Below are 21248 nucleotides of genomic sequence, written 5' to 3' on the forward strand. Positions count from 1 at the left end.
CATCCCAGAATCTGATATTTAAAAGTTAATAATTTGACCTGAAACTATAATCCTAAATGAACTGAAATGAGTGACGTGACCCCTCCACCTTACAGAGTGCAGGCTGTGATGCGAGCCGGCTTGTCGTCAGTAGTGTTGATGCAGATGGTTTGAAATTCTTGAGATGAGCGTTCTGCTTTTTTGAATAAAATATTTAAGAAAAACAAGCTGCCTCCGATGATTCCACACAAACTGAATCATAATTGTAGCAACTACACATCACCTACTGCTGTAGAAAAGGTGATGTGGCTAACTTGTTACCATGGCAACCGCGCCAGCTCAAGGTGGTGTCGAGAGTTGGAGAAACTGTTGGTCTCGTGTCATAAAGTTTGATGTCAAGACAGCTAAAATACTCACTTAGGTTGCTATGGTGGAATGTTTCTAAGTGGTTGCTAGGGAATGTTGAGAAATAAAAACGAAACTTTTTCTGGATCATCTACTTCAGCAGTGATCAATGTAACAAGACAATAAATAAAACCCACCCGGCAAATTAAAGGAACAATGTTTGCAGCTCCTAAAACATTTCGTAACCCTTGAGCTATTCTAGGCATGTTTACTCTGGAAGTGAGATCATCTGGAACCCACAAGACGGCGCACTAAACTTTATTTTCAGTGATTTATTTTATCTTCACTGGTCTCTGTGACCCGCTTTGTCATGGGAGGGCTCACACATCAATATATGTGGGGTCATCTGGACCCCATAAGAGAGCACAAGGTTAAAAAGCAAAAAATATGGCCTTTGTGTCAAGAATTATGGTAACAATAAAGTTTTTTTCTGAATGTGTCATCATTGACAAACATATTTTAACAATTTACAACTCAGATCCCAGCAGAAAGGGATCTTTGTGGTCCAACTTCATCCAAACATTCAAATCACTTAAATCCAATTCTTTCTAGATCTTTCTAAAGACCAGATTCCCATAACTGTTGAATTTGTTCTTATTTAAGAGGTTTTACTGAAGGGATTTTGGAGAAAGTAAAGGTGACAGTGGGGAGAATAAATCCAGAGGCGCATCAAAGAACTAGATTGGGATCTGACATCACTAAAATACATGATTCTAAAGCAATTAGGAGTAGTACGATACGGTCCAGTTAACTCTGGAGAGCGTTTGGACTCAAGCTGAGCGGTTTGGTTTCACGGAGCATCCGCTAGCGCAGAGTTTTTCAACCAGTGAGCCGTGAGAGATGTTCAGGTGAACTCTGGGAAATTACTCATTTTCACTGATCTAAAAACATTTTCTATCACCAGGAGATCAGCTCTGTTTTCATCCAAACAGGCCCTGATAAAACACTGAATTGTTAATAATATAAAATATCCTAGAATACATTTTCTCTTTGTGTTTATTTGATTCCAATAAAGACTTTTTGATAAGAATGACGGTCCTGTGATTTAGACACCATTAGCTGTTTTTTGGAAAAGTCCCGCCCCTCCAACTGTCTCCACCAGTCATTTTTGGAGGCTTAACCCTGTCATCATTCTGAACATTCAAAAGTTGCATCTCCCACAATGCATTGGGTTAAAGTGACATATGCTTCTAAAACAAAACGATTTACTCACCCAAAAATAAATAAAACATAATTTGTTAAAGTTATATTTTAAGACAAAATACAAAATATTAAAAGTTCAAAATGTTCTCTTTTTGTGTTGTTACAATTAAGCATAAATGTGTTTTTTGTGTGTAAAAAACAAGCATGTTGTGATCATATATCTGTTCAAAAATTACAGTTGCTCTGGCACAAACATTTAAAGAAATATTTTAAAAGAGACACTCTTTGGAAAGAATATATTGTTGTTTTTTTGGTAAGGTCACATACAATTGCATATTAATAAAGTTATTACTACATTACTTTAGGGAAAATTTTGAACTAATTTAGTTGAAAACTATCATAACTTTTTTTCACAACTTTCAGGAAAAACAGCCACAACTTCCAGCTTTTCTGCCTGAATTATTACAAAAAATTGTGGAGAGACTGAACCTCAATACAGACTAGAGTCTCTCCTGTTTTACATATTTGGATGCTGGTGTTTCGCAGAATTTTTGTCAAGGAAAAAGTGTGGCTCAAAAAAGGTTGAAAGGTTGAGGCTGACATGTCCAGAGGAGAGACAGTGAGTATATTGGTAGAAGGATGCTGAGTCTAGAGCTGCCAGGAAAGAGGTCTAGAGGAAGACCAAAGAGGAGGTTTATGGATGCAGTGAATGAAGACATGAAGGTGGCTGGTGTTAGAGTGGAGGATGCTGAAGACAGGCTTAGATGGAGGAAACTGATTCGCTGTGGCGACCCCTGAAGGGAAAAGCCGAAAGGAAAAGAAGAAGAGCGTGTCATTGTGGTGTGTTGACTAAAAAGCCACAATGGAGGTCATCCAGCTGCTCGTCTTTTTCCTCCTTTACTTTTTGTAAATTGTGCATAACAGAAATTTATTATTGTTTGAATGAAGATTGCGGGCAGCTAAGAAGAATACCGGAAAATGGAAACGCTAGCTTAGCGCTTTATAGGCGCTTTCTAATGTCGTCATCACTTTCTGCCAATCAGCGGGTTGCTACAGTGGTTCCACCCCAACCGTCTCCTTCCATTTTTTTTATTTATGGACCTACCGCAGCCCGCAAGACATACAGGTCGGTATCGTTCAATGTGTTCATTTTACAATGGAAACGCTCAAAATACAGAACCGGACTGTACCGGACCGCTTAGTGGAAACGAGGATTAACGCTCTAACATCAGAGATGTTGCTGGCGTCAGCTAAATAACACACACTCTTTCAACCTACTGTAACTCGTTTACCGTTGAGCTAATTCTGATGTGGAGAAAAGCATCTTTTCTTATCGGCTTTGCACCAATAAGAAACACAACTCTAACATTAAGTATTGTATATTAGTGCAAAGTCTCTGTGACAGAATCAGCCAATTTACGTTGATTGCTTAACACTTTTAAGTGTTGTATACCAGCGCACAACTGCTTTTCTCCGCTTCAGAATCCACTGGAATTATGTCAATTACACAAATGGATGAAGCGTTAAGGTAGTCGAAAGAATGTGAACAATAAGCTGGGGCGTTCAAGGTTTAACCCCGGTACTGTCGCCGACTACAGTAAAATAACACGCTCTTTAAACTATCGTAACTCTTCAACCATTTACGCAATCTCACCAGATTTTGAGGCAAAGAAAAGCAGCTTTGTGCCGGTAACATTTGACTTGTTGTTTCATATCGACACAAAGCTGCTTCTCTCCACGTTTTTGTTTTAACGTTGATTGCGTTAGCGCTTCACTACTGTAGACTATCAGCACAAACCTGCTTTTCTCAGCCTCACAATCCACTGGTTAATTGCGTGAACGATGGAAGAGTTACAGAAGTTTAAAGACCATTAAAGGGCTAAAGGACGAATGAGCTGCTCTTCAGTCATCTTATTAGGCCAGACGGGGAAGAAGACACGTGCTTACATTCAGTTCACTTCATTTCACATTTGACCAAGGGTTGGAGATGCAGGAGAGCTCTGTCCAGTTTGTCTTCCAGAAAGCCTTGGCTCCAGCTGATTATCTGGATTGAGTCTGTTGAACCAATCAACAGCAGCTCTTATTGCCCGCCCCCAATCTTAATGATCCATCTGAAGCTGCTGTGCCACCGCAACCAAACATCATGCACCCTAAAGTACATTGGCACACGCTTTGAAGACAGTTTAGGACTAGAGTATGCATAGATTTTAGTGCAGAGTACACATTAGAGAGGTCCAAGCAGAAAACGACAGAGGAGTTCAAAGCTTTTTCAAAGGTGGTCATCAAACTCAAATGCTCGGTTGTCCTGCCCCCTGACGCCGACCCCGCTGTAGTCCAGCGCTGAAGGTGCAGAAGAGTCCTGCTGCAGCTGCTCCCTCAGAGAAGGTTGAATCTTATCCTGAAACCTCGCCTTGACCCTGTAAGCGCTGAAGATGATCCCAGACACACCCATCAGGACTGTGCCCACCATCCCAACCCAAATCCCGCAGCCCACGTGCTGCGACTCCGGCGCCTGAGGCAGTCTGAACTCTGGTGGGAAGTGGATGGTCTGATTGGCCACTACAGAACTCAGATTCCACAACAGAGGAATGAGTGACATCACGGCGGCCAGCAGACAGAAGGCGCCAGTGACGACAAAACCCAAACGGACACAAGAGTATTCCTTCACCCCGAAGTAAGCGTTCCTCATGGCATAAACTCCTCCGGCGTTCCCACAGAGTCCCACGATCAGAGACAGGAGCATGAGGACCTGACCCGCTGCTACTTCTGGAGGCGTGAAGGTCTCAGTCAAGCTTATGAACTTGCAGTGCATGATTGCTAAGCCTTCGCTCACTTCAGTGTGGCTGTTGAAACAAGTCCTCCAGAGTCCCACCCAGACCACCCCCGACGTGATCACATCACTTCCAGAGACGAGCCACACTCTCCACTGGATGAGTCCAAGAGCCACGGCGGTGAACGTCCAGCCAATGAAGGCCATCCAGAGGGCGCCGAACTGGACGTGGGCCGTGTGGGCCAGGTAGGTCATGGTCAGAGGAGGCGCCGGTCCACCCAGATCGTCTTTAACCTGGCGACATTAGGAACTCAAAACCATCTCAGGTAGCATTTTTGCTCATCCATCGTCCCGTTTCTGATGTTCTTTCTCACCTGAGTTACCTGGTGAACAAACACCTGCAGCTTCCCCTGAAACAACAAACACACACCGCCGTCAGTCACAGCAGACACTTCCTTTCTGAGCAATAAACTCAGTTCTCTCCATAATGAAGATGCAAATTTGAAATGTGACGACATGAAAGTCGCATCTCAGCTTTATTACTGTCTAAGCAAAGTTATTTAACCAGCTAGTTTCCACTGTTTATGACCTCCGTCATTTGATTTTCATAAAGTGTGAGAGAGCAGAGGTACAAAGTACAACACGACCCCTCCTTTAGTTTTACTGTTGTTCCTTTCAGGCAAACCTTTTTTATGCCACAGTGATGACGCCGACTTTCTGGCCGACCAATTCTGTAATAGTTCAAATCAGAAAAGTGAACTTTATGTAAAGTCTACAATATCTTGATGCTGTTTATTTTATGTATAATTAAAGAGTAATTGTTTCAGTTCAACTTTATGTTCATATAAAGAAGTTTTTTTTTTATTCTAAATGGAAGAACTGAGAAAACTTGTGACTGCTAATGCTGGAATATTTTTGTTTTCTTAACAAAAACAGCTGACTTTAAATAAAATATATTAGTATAAAAGCTCAAAAATTTGTACAAAAGCAAAAGGTAATGTCAAATAATACTTAAAAAAACCAAATGTTAAACGAAGCAGCACACACACAAGCTAAAAAGAACACAAAAGCTAATTTTACGACTAGCTTTTTAATGCTAAACTAGCTTTAAAAAAAAGATTTTTACAAATGTTATATACATATTATTAGCATCATCAGAAAGTTAAAAAAAATCCAAACTGCTTAACTTATTAGTAGGCTACAAACTGAAAACGTTGAGTTTGTTTTTTTTTCTCGCTAAAATGTTTAGCTAGCTTCAAAAGTAAATGTCAAAATAAGATAGTATGCTAAAAATGTGTATGATATTCATTTGTCCTATTTGTACTAAAAAAATATAAATTTCAGGGGAAATTAGCTTAAGAAAGCTATAAAAATATACATAAAAAAGTTTTTTTTTTTAGCAGATTGTAAATTAACTTCTATGCTAAAAATGAAAATGTATGCAACATACTTCAAATACGTGAAAACGAAAAAAAGAAAATGTCTGATGGGGCAAACAAAATCTGTTAAAAAGTCAATTAAACCTACAAAACACAGCTACAGATAAAATAGATGTAACAACGCTAAAGATGCTAATGCTACTTGAATTAAAGGACAGCAAAGATGTTATACTTTAAATAAACCCACAATGCTTGAATATGTGCTAATAAGTGAAATAATACAACTGTTATACATTGTATTTGGAAAATTCTCAAGTATTATGTCATGTTATGAGTTTTTTGGAAAGAATAAAACATTTAGTGTAATGTAGCATTGAATTAAAATACAACATCAAATAGTTTGTCAGTGTCTCTACTATGACTAGTTGAATAACTGCTGCTAAATGAATAATAATCAAGCAGCTTATAGGAAGTCTTAAATTGTAAAGAAGCACCGAAAGTTTATTATTCAGAGCATTACTTGAAAAGAAGCTAACAAAACAGAAAAATGAAATTATTTTATATTAAACTTCATCTTGTACTAGAATAAAACATAATTTATGTTATTTGTAACCCAGTTTTTGTTCATGAATTCATCTTCCAGCAGCATTTGAAGGTTCAGGAAGCATAAAAGAAATTTACGTTTTCGTCCTTGTTTTAACAAACTAAATATTAGCATGTCACAATGAAATGTAAACATTATATTCTTGTAAACATGAAAGAAATCAACGATTAGAAACAGGATTTAAAGAGGTTTTTGTTTGTCACAAACCTGAGTTTGAGGCGTCCGGCGTTTGAAAACAGGTGATGAGGAACCTTGTGTGATCACTACAACAATGGAGCACTTCCTCATCCTTTAACATCTAAACACAGTTTCCTTTGTCAATGATTAACTGGATATGACGGGAGGGATGTTACAGTTTCCGTCTACAGTTACCCCTGCTTTATGTGGAGATTAAAAACCTTATTTTTTAGCTTTTGGTGAAGACTTGTTTACAAATTTGAAATTTCAATTGCTGCCGAGAAACAACAAAATCATTATATAATTAAAATTAAAAAGAACTTCTTCCTGTTCTATTAAAATGAATGTGAGATGATGCTGAGGGGAGGAGCTGTTGAGGTGTTGACAGACCTTGTAAAAAGATATAAAAAGACCTTCATGGAAAAGGAAACAATTTCCGGGATCGGCAATTGTGTTTCGTTTGTTCTTTTTTCTTTCCAATAGAAGTCTGCCCAACCTAAACAAACATTATTCACGTTCAAAAGGTCAAACTCAAAAAAAAGAAAAAAAAATCCTTCAAAGAAAACCCAAAAAAAGTCAGCTGTCAAACTTGAACAAAAAAAACAGAACATGAAACCAGAAACACACATTTTAAGATGTTTTTAATGCTTTGAGAGAGAACAGAAGCTCTTCCATGGCCGATCGTTCCCTCCAGTCCCAGAAAATCATTAAAACGCCTGAAAACGTTGTCGAAAGTGAAGCAAAAACCAACAATCCGGCAGTGTACGACTTCAAAGTCACAACAAATACTGACACAGTTCAGCAAAGAAGTCCAGTTTGAATCAGATCCAGCTTTTATTCTGACAGGTCACCCGGTCAGCGGCAAACACCTCAAAGAAGCCGAAACGCGGAGTTTCTTTTTCTTAAAGAGGCCATCGAAAAAAATAATAAGCTACAATAAATTACTAGAAAACTTGTCATAAATAAACCGTCCGCTCACAGCAGGAGGTCATAGTCCGACACAAAACGCGAGTGTTTGATTTACCACCGTCAGCAGGATTTACTTTGATCTGGGAGGAATAACCTGGATTTAGTGTTTTATTGTGTGTGTAGACAAAGAAAAACGCACAGTTTTGACAAACTGAAACAGATTTAGTGATTCTGGGAAAAACTCGGATCTAAAAAGATGATCAGACTTTTATTTTCTTACTTCCTGTCATTCTGGATAGAGAGCAGCCAAAATATGAAGTCAAAAACCTGACTTCCAGGTGGGCGGGGCTCGATCAAAGGGGCGGGGAATCTGAAGTCACTATAGCAAAAATACGTTTTGGTAAAGCAGCAGAAGTTTGGGTCAGAACGGCGGCCTCTGCTCCAGCGGCAGACTCTCCAGCAGGCACTTGAGCTGCTCCTCGCCCAGCTTGATCTTGTCCTCTAGCTTGCGCTGCTCGATGATGAGCGCCGACTTCATCTTGACGAAGTGCCTGTAGTCGTCCAGGCTCGCCGCGTCCAAGTGGGCCTCCATGACCCCGGTCACCAGCCTCTCCCTGCGGTCCAGGTTCTCCTTCAGCTCCTTGGCGTCCTCGTGCTGCCTCATGAGGAGCTTGTGTTTCTCCGTCAGCGTTCGCTAAACGGGGACGTCGGTTGATTAGCGGCAGAAGGAATTGGTGGGAAATCGAGCAAATAAATGTCCTCACCTTCTCCTCTGGCGGCGCTTCGTCCTCCAGGCTGTTGAGGGCGTTCTCCACCCGGGCGAGCCGCCCCGACAGCGACAGGAGCAGGCTCACCACCTTGTCCAGGTCGCCCACGAACATGCGGAACTTGTCCAGCTGGTTGGGCTGGCAGAGGCGCTGCACGGTGGCCTCCACCTCCCGGCCCAGCGCCTCGTTGTCCTCCACGTCCTCCTGCAGGCTCTGCCGCGCCTCCCGGAGGACCTCCAACTTCCTGGCCAGGCTCAGGATCAGCTCTTGCTGGAGAAGACAGGAAGATGAATGCTGACGCACTTGAGCGGCCATCTTGCCCAAAAGCTCGGCTCGCCTACCTTCTTGCTGGCCAGGTCGATGTCCAGCTCGTCCTCGGAGTCCTGCTCCTCCAGCTGCTCCTGCATGTCCTTCATCTTGATGAGGAGCTCCGCCTTTGGAGCGGAGGTGTTGTAGTAGGAGGAGCTGGGGACGAGGGAGGCCACGGCCGATGAAGACAACTCGTCTTCCTCTCTCCTGAAAAACAGTTTATCTGCTTTTAGGACATTCGTCCAGAAGAGGGCAGCCTCACTCAGAAAAAAAGGAAACTGGAGTCAAGTCACTTCTGGTCTATCTAAAGACCTACACTGATGAGGAAGGATTTTTTGGTGTTTTTAGGATGTTTTTGTGGCATTTTTATGATGACGGAGGACATATATAAGAAAAATTAATTGAATTTTTAAGTATTTCTTTATTCAAATCGTTGTGAATCTGTGCCGCCTTTCTCCTTCACAATCTACTGGAATTCAAATATTAAAATTTGGAAAACACACCGTATACCTTATTTTCCGCCGTATAAGGCGCACTAACAAAAGCCTTAAAAAATAAAAGTTAGAATGGCTTCAATATGGATTAATTCCAGTTGCATTGACTGATGTTGGAGCAATTTTGAGACGAACACAGCTCACTGTCAAAATGTCTGTTTATTTTTACGTGTTGCAAACAAAGTTGGGTGTAATTGTATGCTAACGTGGCTAACATGTAGCAGTGTTAGACTGTGTTTTTATTATGTTAGTGACAAGTTTAGGAGTTAGCGTAGTCACAGTAATGTTTGTTTTAGCAGTATTTGTCCGTTTTTTACTTGTTGCAAAAACAGTTGGGAGTTACAGATGTTGTGAATATGCTAACATGGCTAACACGGCTAATGTGTAGCAGATCAGACTGTGTTTTTATTATGAATTACTTATAAAGTTAGAAGTTCGCGTAGTGAAAGTAATGTTTTTTTTTAGTGGTACTGGACCGTTCCAAGCAAGGTTGGGATTTGTAGGTGTTGTGAATATGCTAATGTGGCTAACACATCTAACATGGCTAACGTGTAGCAGCGTCAGACTGTCTTTATCATAGGTTACTAACAAAGTTAGAAGTTCGCGTAGTCTCAGAAATGTGTGTTTAAGCGGTATCGGTCTGTTTTTTAAGTGTTGAAAATAAGGTTGGGATTTTTAGATATTGTGAATATGCTAATGTGGCTAACATGGCTAACGTGTAGCAGGGCCACACTGTGTCTTTATAATGCATTACAAAAAAATTAGCAGTTAGCATTGTCACAGTAAAGTTTGTTTTAACGGTATCAGACTGTTTTTTCATGGTTGGAGTTACAGATGTTGTTAATTCCTTAACCTTGCTAACACGGCTAACATGTAGCGGTGTCAGACTGAGTCTTTATCATGTGTTACTGACAAAGTTAGGACTTAGCGTAGTCACAGAAATGTTTGTTTTAGCAACATCGGTCTGTTTTATTACGTGTTGCAAACAAGATTGGGATTTGGAGATGTTGTGAATATGCTAACGCGGCTAATGCTTCTAACATAGCTAGCGTGTAGCGTGTTACAAACAACTGTGAATGTAGTTAATTAAATTTGACAGACTGATGGACTCATTTCCCACTTATTTGTCGCACTCAACGTGTCTCATAGTTCGGTGCATCTTATATATGACATAAGTTTAAAAATAGATCATTCATTGATGGTGCGACTTATTATCCGGCGCGTTCCCAGAAATACAGTAATCGAAATTAAAAAGTCACTGGAACGCTTTTAAAATAGATCAAAAAAGGATTGGGGAGGGATTTTTAAGCAACACTTAGACACTTTAAGCCACAAAAACTACTCAGTTTAATGAGATTAAAAATAAAGCAGAGCTGCTTTTTAAAACATTTTTAAAAAAAATTGCACATAATCAGGTGGTCTCCTCAATCTGGAGCCATTTCAAACATTTAAGTTCATCCATAAAATCCAGAAAACTAATGAACTTTTGAAAAACTTCTTGGCCTCTTATATTTGTTCCCACCTGTCCAAGCTCCTGGGAGCAGATGTGGGGAGTCTAGATCCCGCAGAAGCTCTCCTCCTCTGCTGGGCTCCCTCCAGGATCTTCTCCTCCGGTGGGAAAAGCCCCTCCATCAGGTCCATGGTGGTCTTTCTGCCACTCTGGTCCAGGATGTCTGCCAGAGATTTGTCTTTGCCCATGATGTCCCTCGCCAGCTCCTCCCTCTTCGCGTCCTCCTCCACGGGGCCGGTCGACCTGCACTCCTGGCTGGAAGGTTGTTCCGGGTCGCTCGTTGATTGGCGGGTGAAGGTGCTGAACGGAGATGCGGAGGAGTTCTCCACGGTTTCCGAAAGCGGAGCATGGGACTGCAATCCAACGGGACTGCAGGTGTCGCTGGTGGGCGTCAAATAGGCTCCGCCCTCTCGCTCTGAGCCGTTCTCACTGCGGATGATCCTCACAGGGACTTTCCTCACCGGACTTTTAGCCTCCATTGCTGCTGCAAACTTCGATTCTTTATCCCACCTGGATCCCAAACGAAGAGAAACATTCTCGCTTGTATTTCTGGAGGTTGGTATTTTTCAAAATAAAACACCAGCTTAGCAACAGAATTTGGCATTACATATAAAAAAATCATCAGAAAACTTAAACTTTAGCGCATATGTTTTAAAATAAGTTTTTTTATTACATTTAAGAAGGATTTTAAGGCTCTGGATTTAGCATTTTCTTGGTTAATTCCTTAAGAAGCTGAAAATTTGACGAGTAAAAATCTATAAAAATGTATTTTTATGGGATAAAATGTCAAAAAGTAACATTTAAAAAAAAAATTATGCTCTATTTAACCACACCCTGATCTCATGATCATGAAGTTCATGTTTTTTTCCTAAAAAGCTCTAACTGACGTTTTACTTTGAAAAGAACATCTGAGAGCTGTTTGTTTACAGCCTCTTTACCTTTCTAACTTGATGCATTCCGAAGGACTTCTTACCTGAGCTGTGACTCATCCTGCACGGCCGGCGGTTTGTCGGTCAGCCTGGCCGGTGTGAACTGCGGCGACGGGGAGCGGACTGGATCCGGTCCGGGGAGAGGCAGAGCGGCAGCTGGAGGGGACGGCGAAGGAGGGGAAAGGGAGGGCGGCCGCTCCGACTCCTCTTCTGCTCCTTCTGTGTCCGGCCCGGCCGCGGCGTGCTGATGAGGGGAGCGGGCTGGGGCGGGAGCGCTGGGGGACGGCTGGGCGTCGGCATGGAAGTCGGAACCGGAGCGGGGCAGAGTCTGGAGCGCCGCTGGATCCGACTGGGAGCCAGTGGGGAATTCCTGAGAGGAGGAAGTGGTTTCTGGGCCTAAATGGGGCACAGGAGGCAGCAGGAGGCAGCTGGGGCTGATGCACCGAGGACCGGGGGTGGGTGCGGTTTGGGAGGCGCTGGCAGTGTCTGCTTTGGTCCTGTGGTCAGGGCCCGGGTTTCTGGAGACCGCAGGCACCGACTGCCGGCTCTCCAGCTTCTCCCTGAGGGTTTGACACAAAAACAAACGAGGAGAAAACAGTCAACAAAAGTCCGCAGAGCAAAAATAGCAGCAGTTTTCCCTTTTTCCATTTCAGTGCGGCACATTTTCCATCCATCAAGCAGCAGTCACACATCCAAACAACTTACTCAGTAAAAGTCTAAGTATTTGGTGAATAAAGTACTCGAGTACTGAGCACTTCTGTGGTTTACAGTCTCAAACTTAATCACAGGTGCAGAAATAAAATGTGGAGAAAAGTTTACAGTTTGCTAAAAATATAAAAATTAAAGATTTTTTTTCCAATTTCCAGGATCTTTTCTGATTGTTCTATTGCAACAGTTATAAAAAGTTGCAATAAAAGTTTTCCAATAATAATTTTGAGTTAAAGACTGTATGAGAAGGTACTATTTTTACTGTTACCATTTTTATTATTTTTTTGTTTATTTCCAATTCTTTAAATTACAATTTTATGTAACCTTCAAGATATGCACAGACTTGATGAAATGTCTCATTAAACAGTGATTTATTTCAAAATAAACCAAAATTTTAATTTCATGCTTGTTTAAGAGCATTTGTAAAACTTGAAAAATTATATAAAAGCAGCAAGTTTAGTCAATTTGACACAAAAATGACAAACATTATACATTTTTTGTTATAAAATACCTATTTAATAAAAGAAAAAAAGTTGATGTGCTTTTATTTTTTAGGCTTAATGCGGTTTTCTTATGTTTGAATTAAAAAAATTGGAGTTTGTATATTTTTTAAGTTTAGGTTTTGGTCAAATATCAATAATATTCATTTTATTTATTTAAATATATCATATATAATAAATCAATATTATATAATAGTATATAATATATTTTACATATTTAATCTTAACCTTTATTTCTCTCTAAAGTGATAAAATTCTTAAATGATTAGTCACTCTAACACAGACATAATTGGAGCAAACAGCTGTTTTAGATAGAAAGATCACTTGGACTAAACACCTGTTAATAAAATGATCAATTATATAAAAAGCTCGTTTACTTCTTTTATTTGTTTGCAGAACAGATAACTCGGTCTTCAGTCAAGTTGACTCAATCTGTGTGTTTGAGCCTCTAAACTTGATTGGTGGGGACAGTCTGACAAACTTGTGTGATACTTCACTACCCAGAATGCTTAGAGGGGCAAAAAGGTAGAGGACTGGTCAAAGAGGTAGATGGGAAGTTTTGTCAAGTTTGGGTTTTTTTGTGTTCAATTCTGTTGTATTTATATTGAAAATATCGCAAAAAAATTATGGAATCAGTTTAAACTTAAAAAATTAAAGTTGATTCATCAAGTCAAAGGAACAATTTTTGTAATAAATGTTCACCGTATTTCTGGGAAAGCACGAGCAGCAGGGAAACGCCACTTCAGGAAGCTTGCCATGCTAACACCGTTAAAACTTCTACTTCCAACATTCTTTCCCAAATAGCTTCTCAATGATGGTCGAGGAGTTAGGAGGTGAAAGGTCAAAATCCCTGGGAGGAGTTTTAATTTGTAGGTTTTTCATGAAAATTCAAGATGGCCGCTTCTTATGAAGGTCAACAAAGCTGGTTGTGGACGTCAGCTGGTGGCATGTTTGTGAAACTTGATAAGATCGGTTCAACAAGTGTTCTTCTCCCACAATGTGGGAAAATTTGACACTTGACAAATTTTCCACTTTGCCACAAAATGGTGGCCAAGTCGTTGATCCTTTGGCCATCCCATAATAATCTCAAGACTTCCTTTGGATTTCTCTAAAATGTGTGTTTTGCTTTCGTAAGTGGATTTTTTAAAACTCCCTTTAAGAGATTTTGGCCCTATTCATTTTTTTCCCGCTGTCATCAAGGATCGAGCAAATTTTGGTACGTTTTTGAGTTGGGGAAAATTTTGGCTCAAGTAAGAAAGAAGAATAGTGAAACCAGTATGATCCTTGCAGTGAAGACCTCTGTTAGCCAGAATAAAGGATCTTGAACAACAAACTTGTGGAACAAAACTGAGCGGCTTGAAGGAATATTTTACGATAAAATTGAGGGAATTTGGAGATGATTATGAGCTCTACTGCCTTTAACAGAACACGGAGATCTTTATCGGGTCAGAAGATGATTACCCTCTCAGCAGAAATGGATCCAGCTCGTGTCTATAGGCTCAGAAAAAAACAAAGGACCCAAGGCTTTTTGCTCCTGATCAACCTGAAAATGGGTTTTAACCACGGCGAGCGTTCTTGGTTGGTCACCTGCTGGTTGAAGTGCTTTGCTGGTCTTCTGGATCTCTCCATCCAGATGGAATCTTCTGTAAAAACACAAAACCAAAGAAAATCAACTTAGTTAAAAGTCAGAACAAGAAGGTAAACTGTGAGTATTCTGATCGGATAAACCATAAAAGTCCTCCTCACCTGAGCATAGAAGTCTGCCGATGGCGAGGATCTGGACCGCTCATGGACGCACACAGGCGTCTCCTCGGCTCCTGGATCTAAGATGTTCTCCGCCGAGTGAAACTTCCCCGGAGTTTTGGCCTCTGCCGTCTTCTTCTGCTTGTTCCAGGTGGCCTGGTACTCTGCGAAGGTCCCAAGTCTCTGCTGCTCCAACGAACCGGGGGTTCGTCCGGGACTCAGGTGGATGTCGTCATTGGAAGGGCGAGCCTTCTCTTGCATTTGGGTGGTCTGGTTATGGTCCGTGTGAGTGGACTTTAGTGCTGGCCTGGCAAAGGCGGGCTTGGCCTGGAAGACCTTCCTTTCATCCTCACCCATCTGTGGATCTCCTTCCACCCCGACTTTGTCCATCTTGTCGGGCTCTGAGAAGGAGTGAGTCCTCTTGGCCGGGTGGAAGCGCTTTCGGCCTCGGAAGCGTCCGTTGGAGACCTTCAGGACCTCTGCTCCGAGCGGCTCCAGGTCCCGCCTCTGAAAGGACGTGGCCTGGAGGACCCTGGCCTGTGCCTCTTTCAGGTGGTCCTTGTAGGAGGAGACACCGGAGGATGCGGAGGGTTCCATGGACCTCCACTCCTCTGGCTCCTCGTCGTCGGGTTCGCAGGTCAGCGTTGCGGCGCTACGACTTTTCTGAAGCTGAGCTCGCTTCTGTTGGATCTCCTTGCGGAGCGTGGTGGCGTAACGGTCACTGCGGCGGTTGACTTTCCCACTCCCGGCGTCCTGCGCTGTCACGGAGGCGGGAGCGGCGGCCGTCAAGCTCCAGCTCTCCTGGGTTAGGGAGTGGAGTAGGGGCGTTTTCACGGAGGAGATCCGCTGGTCTTCTTGAGGCAGCCACGGGTCCTGGTGCTGTGAAGAAGCCACCTTATGGTTGCTGCTCTGAATGAGTCTTTTTGGGTCACTGGAGGGAACCTCCCCTCTCTTTAGAGGGTCGTCTGTGTCCCGGGGGGAGAACTCATGGGTCAGGCCGCTGCTGTGTTCCTTCTTTTCGCCGTAGGTCGTTGGAGGTGCAGAGAACTTCCCCTTCGTCTTTAGCGAGGCAGGCAGGAGGCTGTCACTACTGTTCATCCAGGGGGAGGAGCTACAGCCCTGTCTGGCCTTGAGCTCGGCGGTCTGTTTGGCTACAGGACCGTAGTATCTGCTGACCCCCCCGCTCTCCTGGCTGTGGTTTGTGGCAGCAGCTGAGTGGCGGCCCTGCCGGCGGCTGAAGGCGTTAGCAGGCAGGTCTTGTAGGCTGCGGTAGTAGCTTCCTACGCTCTGGATTCTTGTGGGCGGTGCTGCCCGGGCCTGCAGGTAGAAGGGGCTTTCGTCGCTGTGCTGTCTCTGGTGGGCGGGGGGCAGAGCATAGTGGGACTGCCGGACGTCACTGCTGGAGAGAGAGAAGAGCTTGCTCGGGCGCCGCTGGCTGCTGTCAGACAGTTTTTCCAACGACCTGCCACTCTTTGGGGCACCTGAGGGGCCGTCTGAGTACGGAAACACCTTTGTGACGGCGAAGCTGTCGCTCCGCAGGGGCGGGGCTGGAGGTGGGGGGGACTGGGACGCCTGTTTCTCAGGTGCCTGCCACACAGGACCCCCACTGGGCCTCCCTGCAAATGAGACTCTACAGGCGGGCTGCTCCTCCCCCCGTGACCCGTCCCATCCCGCCGAACGTAGGGGTCTGTGCCGGTCACCGGGCTGCGCCCCGTCGCCCTGAAACCCCTTGAAGAAGATGCTCTCTGTGCTGGTCCCTCTCTGTCCCGCCGAGCTGGAGTCATGGATGGGGGGGCTGGAGCCGCTGGAGAAGCAGCTGAACGGCGAGTCTCGTCGGGCGCCACCGAGTGGCTCGGCGCTGCCGTATTTCGGTGGGGACAAACGACCCGGAGGGAATGGGTGTGCAGGGCGCTCCACTCTCTCCATGTTGTTCACTGAGCTGGGGGGGCTACCGTCTTGATGCAGAGGGCCCTGGTCTGCCTGAGGGAACGTCTCTTTGGACCTTCATCAAACACAAGACCGTCAACAACAAACCACAGAACACAAACAAGTTTGTTTAATCTCATCTTCACTTTTATCACAGAAGAACAAAAATGAGGAGTAATATTGGAGCTATCCAGCTCTACAGTTTTGAGCCAGATCTCAGGTCAGACGAGGAAAACAAAGACGTACATGGATCCAGTCGCCTACAAGTGGATGCATCAGAATAGAGTGGAGCAGGGAGCTGGTGGCCTGTCTTGCATATTTCCTACTTAACAAATACGATCTCTCTCAAAGGCCATTTTTTTGTCTGCTTCTGATTACCAATGAGTTGCATAAAGAAATACTCAGAAATGTAATATTAAGCTTATTTTTTATATATATGTCATCCATCATGGAAAAAAATGCCACAAGAACATGTTAAAAACACCAAAACTACAGTTTTCATCTGAGTGGGGATCAGTGGCAGCCAACTGGGGGCGCTATAGGTTGGGATCTTCCAGTCAAAGATTCTGGCTACTCGTTAGAGACACAAACAAAAGGCAGAATCTGAACTCAGACTCTCACCTTGCTTCATGCTTTGGCTGCCAGACTGGCGCCGGGTTGGCCTCGGACCGGGCCGGTTCAGAATCCTCCTCTGTCAGCTTGGAGGAGTGCCAGGAGTGTGGCCGGGATACGGCTTCATCTTTCCTGTAAGGCGGAAAGAAATATCTTCACTTGGATTCTATGACTTCTGTATTTTCTTACATTTTTCCCCTTTAGGTAGAAGAACAACAAACCAAGTTTTTTTTCATGATTTGTTCTTTTTTCACCAAAATAGTCTAATTTTACCTTCAAAATTGTCAAAAATGAACACGTTAGAACAAGATAAACATTTATCAGCGGTTTAAAGTAATATATATCTTGAACAAACCAAACTAATCCACACATTTTTATTTTTGTTTTATTTTAACGATGAAATTTAAAAGGTTTTTTTGTCAAATTATGAACAAATATCTGTTCAAATGATTGAAAAATCAAAGGAAGCTCTCAGCCCAAGCATTAGAGTGTTTCCGGGGAAACACAGATTTGTAGAAACAATCAAGTTAAATGAGAGCTAATTTTATAGTTTTTTTCCTGATTAAATTTTGTCAAAACAGGAATTTGCTAAACTGTATCATTCATGGCAACAGGAATATAAACCGCAGTATCATCCGGTAATAGTTGGAATTTCTTAGCAAACGTGGACGTACCCTCTGAAACGGTTCCTCCTGGGGAGCATTGCAAAGAAGAAACAGGTGTTCAATGTGTCATAACATCCAGTACATGCGATCAAAATAAAAGAGAAGCAAGCAGCCAATCACAGGGCTGACGACAGAGACATCAAAGGAAGATAAAAGGATTAATCCTAAAAAACTGGAGGAAAATCTGGATCACAACTAACTTTTTTATGCCTAGAACAACACGACACAAACACAAGACCACTAAACTCCAGAGCACATCTAGACGTTGACGATCCGATCCTCTGGTACCTCATGGAGCTTCGCAAAATCTTGGTGAGAAAGCTCCTCGCCACGTGAACCTCCGACTCTGACGGCATCGTTCGCGGCGACACAACATCGACCATTATAGCCTTGATGAGGGGAGGTGAATGATGGGAAGGAGGGATATTACAAAATGGGACCAGATGGTTAAAAATAAGAATTTGACTTTGTTTCAGTCATATAAGTCAACCTTGTTAGCATAGTTCGCCTTTGAATACAAAAGACTGTTACAGACGGACAAAGAAAATAAGAGTGAGAGAAACTTCATCCACCACAACCTCCTGTCTACTCATACTTTGAAGCATCAAAAATCTTGAAATTTTAACCCCGTCCTGTCAGGAAGGAGGTCTGCATTCTTTCTGAGGAATGCCGCAAGGTTTGTTCCCACTTGTTGTCATGGAGACATCTGTCCTGGATATCTCCCAGGAGTCCCACCGTCTCCGCCATGAAGTACTTCTGTCCGACTTTGTATCTCAGTCCGCTGTTGTTCCTCTGTTACCAGTTTTTGTTACACATAATCCCTGAGGGGTTATGGAGGGATCACTTGAGATTTGAAGGGTTTTTTGATCGAAAAAAAAAAACTAAAACAAAAGATTATTGAGTCAAAAGCTCAGCAGCTGACCATTTTCTGTTGGATTCGAGTGAAAAACTCAATCAAACTTACAAATACAACAACAACTCATCAATCAACAGAGGCCTCTTTTATCCACGGTACACCTGTGTTTAACCATCAGACGTCTCCTTGTCTTTTGATCAAAGCGACATAAAAGCGAGAGCTGTGTCGGCTCCAAACAAGCTCCTCAGTGCAAATGCAAATGCCCCTTTTCTGAACGGCTGGGCGTCTGTTGTCAGCAGATACAGCTGCTCTCCGGCAGATACTGTTCTTTGCTACAAAGACGTATGAGCCGGATCACTCGAAAAGAAAGGATTAAAAAAGGTGAAAATAAAATGGAGCAGCTCTGGATGACGGTTTACCCGAGAGGTGTGAAACGTGAAAAAAATTAAAAAGATTTTTCCTTCAAAATAATTTTTAGGCATCTTTTTACAGTTAAAATAACAGTTCAGTTAGAATAGCATGTAGAAGCCCAGATTTAGTTAAGATATTTCAGAAAATAAATGTAGTCAAATTAATTTAAGCTAGGATTAATAAAGCTAGGACAAATTTGAAGCAAATACAAGCTAAGTAGTTGAAGCTGAAGTCTTCCTATTTAAATAAAATCACTTATTTCCACTGCTTCTCTTGTTTTTTAAAAAAAACATAAGATTGAAGAGGTTGATAGTCGGATTATGATGCTAATACATACTTCTATTCTAGGACATTGAGCTGTTCTGGTCTTCCTCAAAGTTCTAGATGTGAACACCTTCTTTAAAGACCCAATCATCTATTTTCAAAGCGTTCCAAGTGGTCTTTTAATTACAATTATGCCGTTTTTAGCCAAAATTAAAAGTTGTTTTCTAGGACATAGTTTCTGCAGAGCAGCAAATTCCCCTCAGAGTTGTGGACCACTGGCTTGGAGAAACTCTGCCCCCTTCCCTTACTGTTGCTGAGAGCTCTCTGTTTACATGATAGCCTGCTAGCCCCTCATACCCCTGCCTGCTTGGACGAGGAAAACGAAGACGTACATGGATCTATCATGGATGTAACAGAATTGAGCGGAGCAGGGAGCTTGTGGCCCGCCCAGTGTATTTTCTACGTTACAAATTAAACATTTTTTAAACAGCATTTTTTCACAACAATTTGAATAAAGAAAATGAAAGGCAAATTTCTTTATATATGTCCTCCATCGTGAGAAACATGCTGGAAGGACATGCTAAAATACCAAAAACACAATTTATATCAGAGTGGGTCTTTAAAAGAGCATCAACTGGGAATAAGGAGTTACGCTGATGATGCTCTACTTACATCAGTCCAAGAAAACTGAGCAGAAATTTAAGAAGAAAAACTAATTTTGTGACACAATTTTTTTTTTTACTGACTTCTGAGCTTCAAAGTTTGGTGCCACTTTGGATTCTCATTTGACAGAGATTTGACAGTAAAAGCAATCCAGATGTGACGTTCTTTTTAAAATAAAATCTTACTTTTGAACCAAAACTATGATTACTTGCAAAAGACAAAATAAGAATTAAGTATGGAATAGACGCTAATAATGAAATGTTTTGTGATTATTGACGTTAGTTACTCTTTTTGTAAATATAATTGCAGGAGAAAATATCCGAACCCTTTGGACAAGACCGGACAAGCAAGGAGGGGTTCTTCTTCTTTTTCTTAGCACATGTCTGCCACCTACAACTACTAGAGGCTCAGTACAAAGTCTCTTGAATGTTGATCCAGGCTTTTTCTTTCACAGCTCCACAAGCCTCGCTTCCACTGAGCGGTTTGTTTTCAAATTTTGTGTAGACCGTTAGCACGTCATTTCGCCATCGTAGCGCAACGACTAGAAAAGAAGCAACAACAATGAAGCTCGTCTTTTTCTTGCTCTACTTTTTGTACATCGTGTATAACAGGAATTTAATGTTGTTTCAAAGTAGATTGCAGGCGACTGCTGTAAAGAAGAAAACGGAATCGCTAGCTTAGCGTTATATTCGCACTTTCTAATGTTGTCATCACTTTCTGCCAGTCAACAGGCGGCTCCGCCCCAACTGTCCCATTTTTTATGGAACTACAATGAATGGAGGACCTCTAGAGGTACGGGTAGGAATTATCTATTGGGGCCATTTAACAATGGAAATGGAAAACAATGGAATACTGATTTCTCCTCCAAATAGTTAGCACTTTTGTAAATTAAAAGAACAGCATCCATATACCTTTACCAAATCCAAGTCTCTGATCGTTCAAAGTTCGACCAGGATTATCTTTCAAGGGCTGTGCGTTTTGTATGCAGAGCCCAAAAACGGTCATAGAAACTTGCATGAACGCAAAAGTTTTGAATGTGGAAGCCCGAAACAAGTTTCAACACGGATTTACATTGACGTGAATACGTGTTTCCGAGGACACTTAAGGATTTTTAGTCTATTGAGACTGTGAGCCAAGAATAAATTTGAAACTAAAACATTCAAATGCTTAAAGAAGTTCTGCAACATTTGAAGAAATGTTCAAAAATAGCTATGTGGGTTTTCCAGGAGTATTTTAAACTCATGGGAGATCTTTTATACAAGTATCCAGAAATCCTAAAAATGAAAACCACAGAAAGACTCAAAGAAATTACTTTTTAAAATGTTGATGATTTTCACGATGAAATTTGGCAAACACAAAATAATTATTGGTCACAGAATCTATCAAATGTGTTTTGATTAATCCTCATTGCTTAATTCTACCAAAGGAGGACATCATGTTTAAAACTAATTCACAGAAAAAGAAAAAAAAACTTTGTGAAAATGGAAGATTTTGTTATACATTTAGAGATTTCAAAGTGATCCTA

The 21248-nt window shown here is 42.1% G+C and overlaps 1 protein-coding gene across 4 annotated transcripts in view; it reads right to left on the reverse strand.

Moving 5' to 3' along the window:
- Positions 1-2600: 2600 nt before the first annotated feature.
- LOC112156736 (protein Shroom2) overlaps positions 2601-21248 on the reverse strand; it is a 30119-nt gene continuing 11471 nt past the window's right edge. For 3 of the 4 annotated variants that reach the window (XM_024289053.2, XM_024289057.2, XM_036214571.1), the window contains 9 exons: positions 16874-16996; positions 14330-16328; positions 14171-14226; positions 11420-11935; positions 10459-10956; positions 8475-8649; positions 8131-8403; positions 6488-8060; positions 2601-4707 (listed from right to left, as the gene is read on the reverse strand). In XM_024289053.2, coding sequence (XP_024144821.1) covers positions 7788-8060; positions 8131-8403; positions 8475-8649; positions 10459-10956; positions 11420-11935; positions 14171-14226; positions 14330-16328; positions 16874-16996 — 3913 coding nt within the window. In that variant the 3' untranslated portion in view covers positions 2601-4707; positions 6488-7787. Of the gene's footprint in view, positions 4708-6487; positions 8061-8130; positions 8404-8474; positions 8650-10458; positions 10957-11419; positions 11936-14170; positions 14227-14329; positions 16329-16873; positions 16997-17538; positions 17557-17817; positions 19477-21248 lie in introns of those variants that run through there. The other variant, XM_024289054.2, reaches the window with a different exon arrangement.

Source organism: Oryzias melastigma, linkage group LG2 (genome assembly GCF_002922805.2).
Source record: "Oryzias melastigma strain HK-1 linkage group LG2, ASM292280v2, whole genome shotgun sequence".
Taxonomy (NCBI): Eukaryota; Metazoa; Chordata; class Actinopteri; order Beloniformes; family Adrianichthyidae; genus Oryzias; species Oryzias melastigma.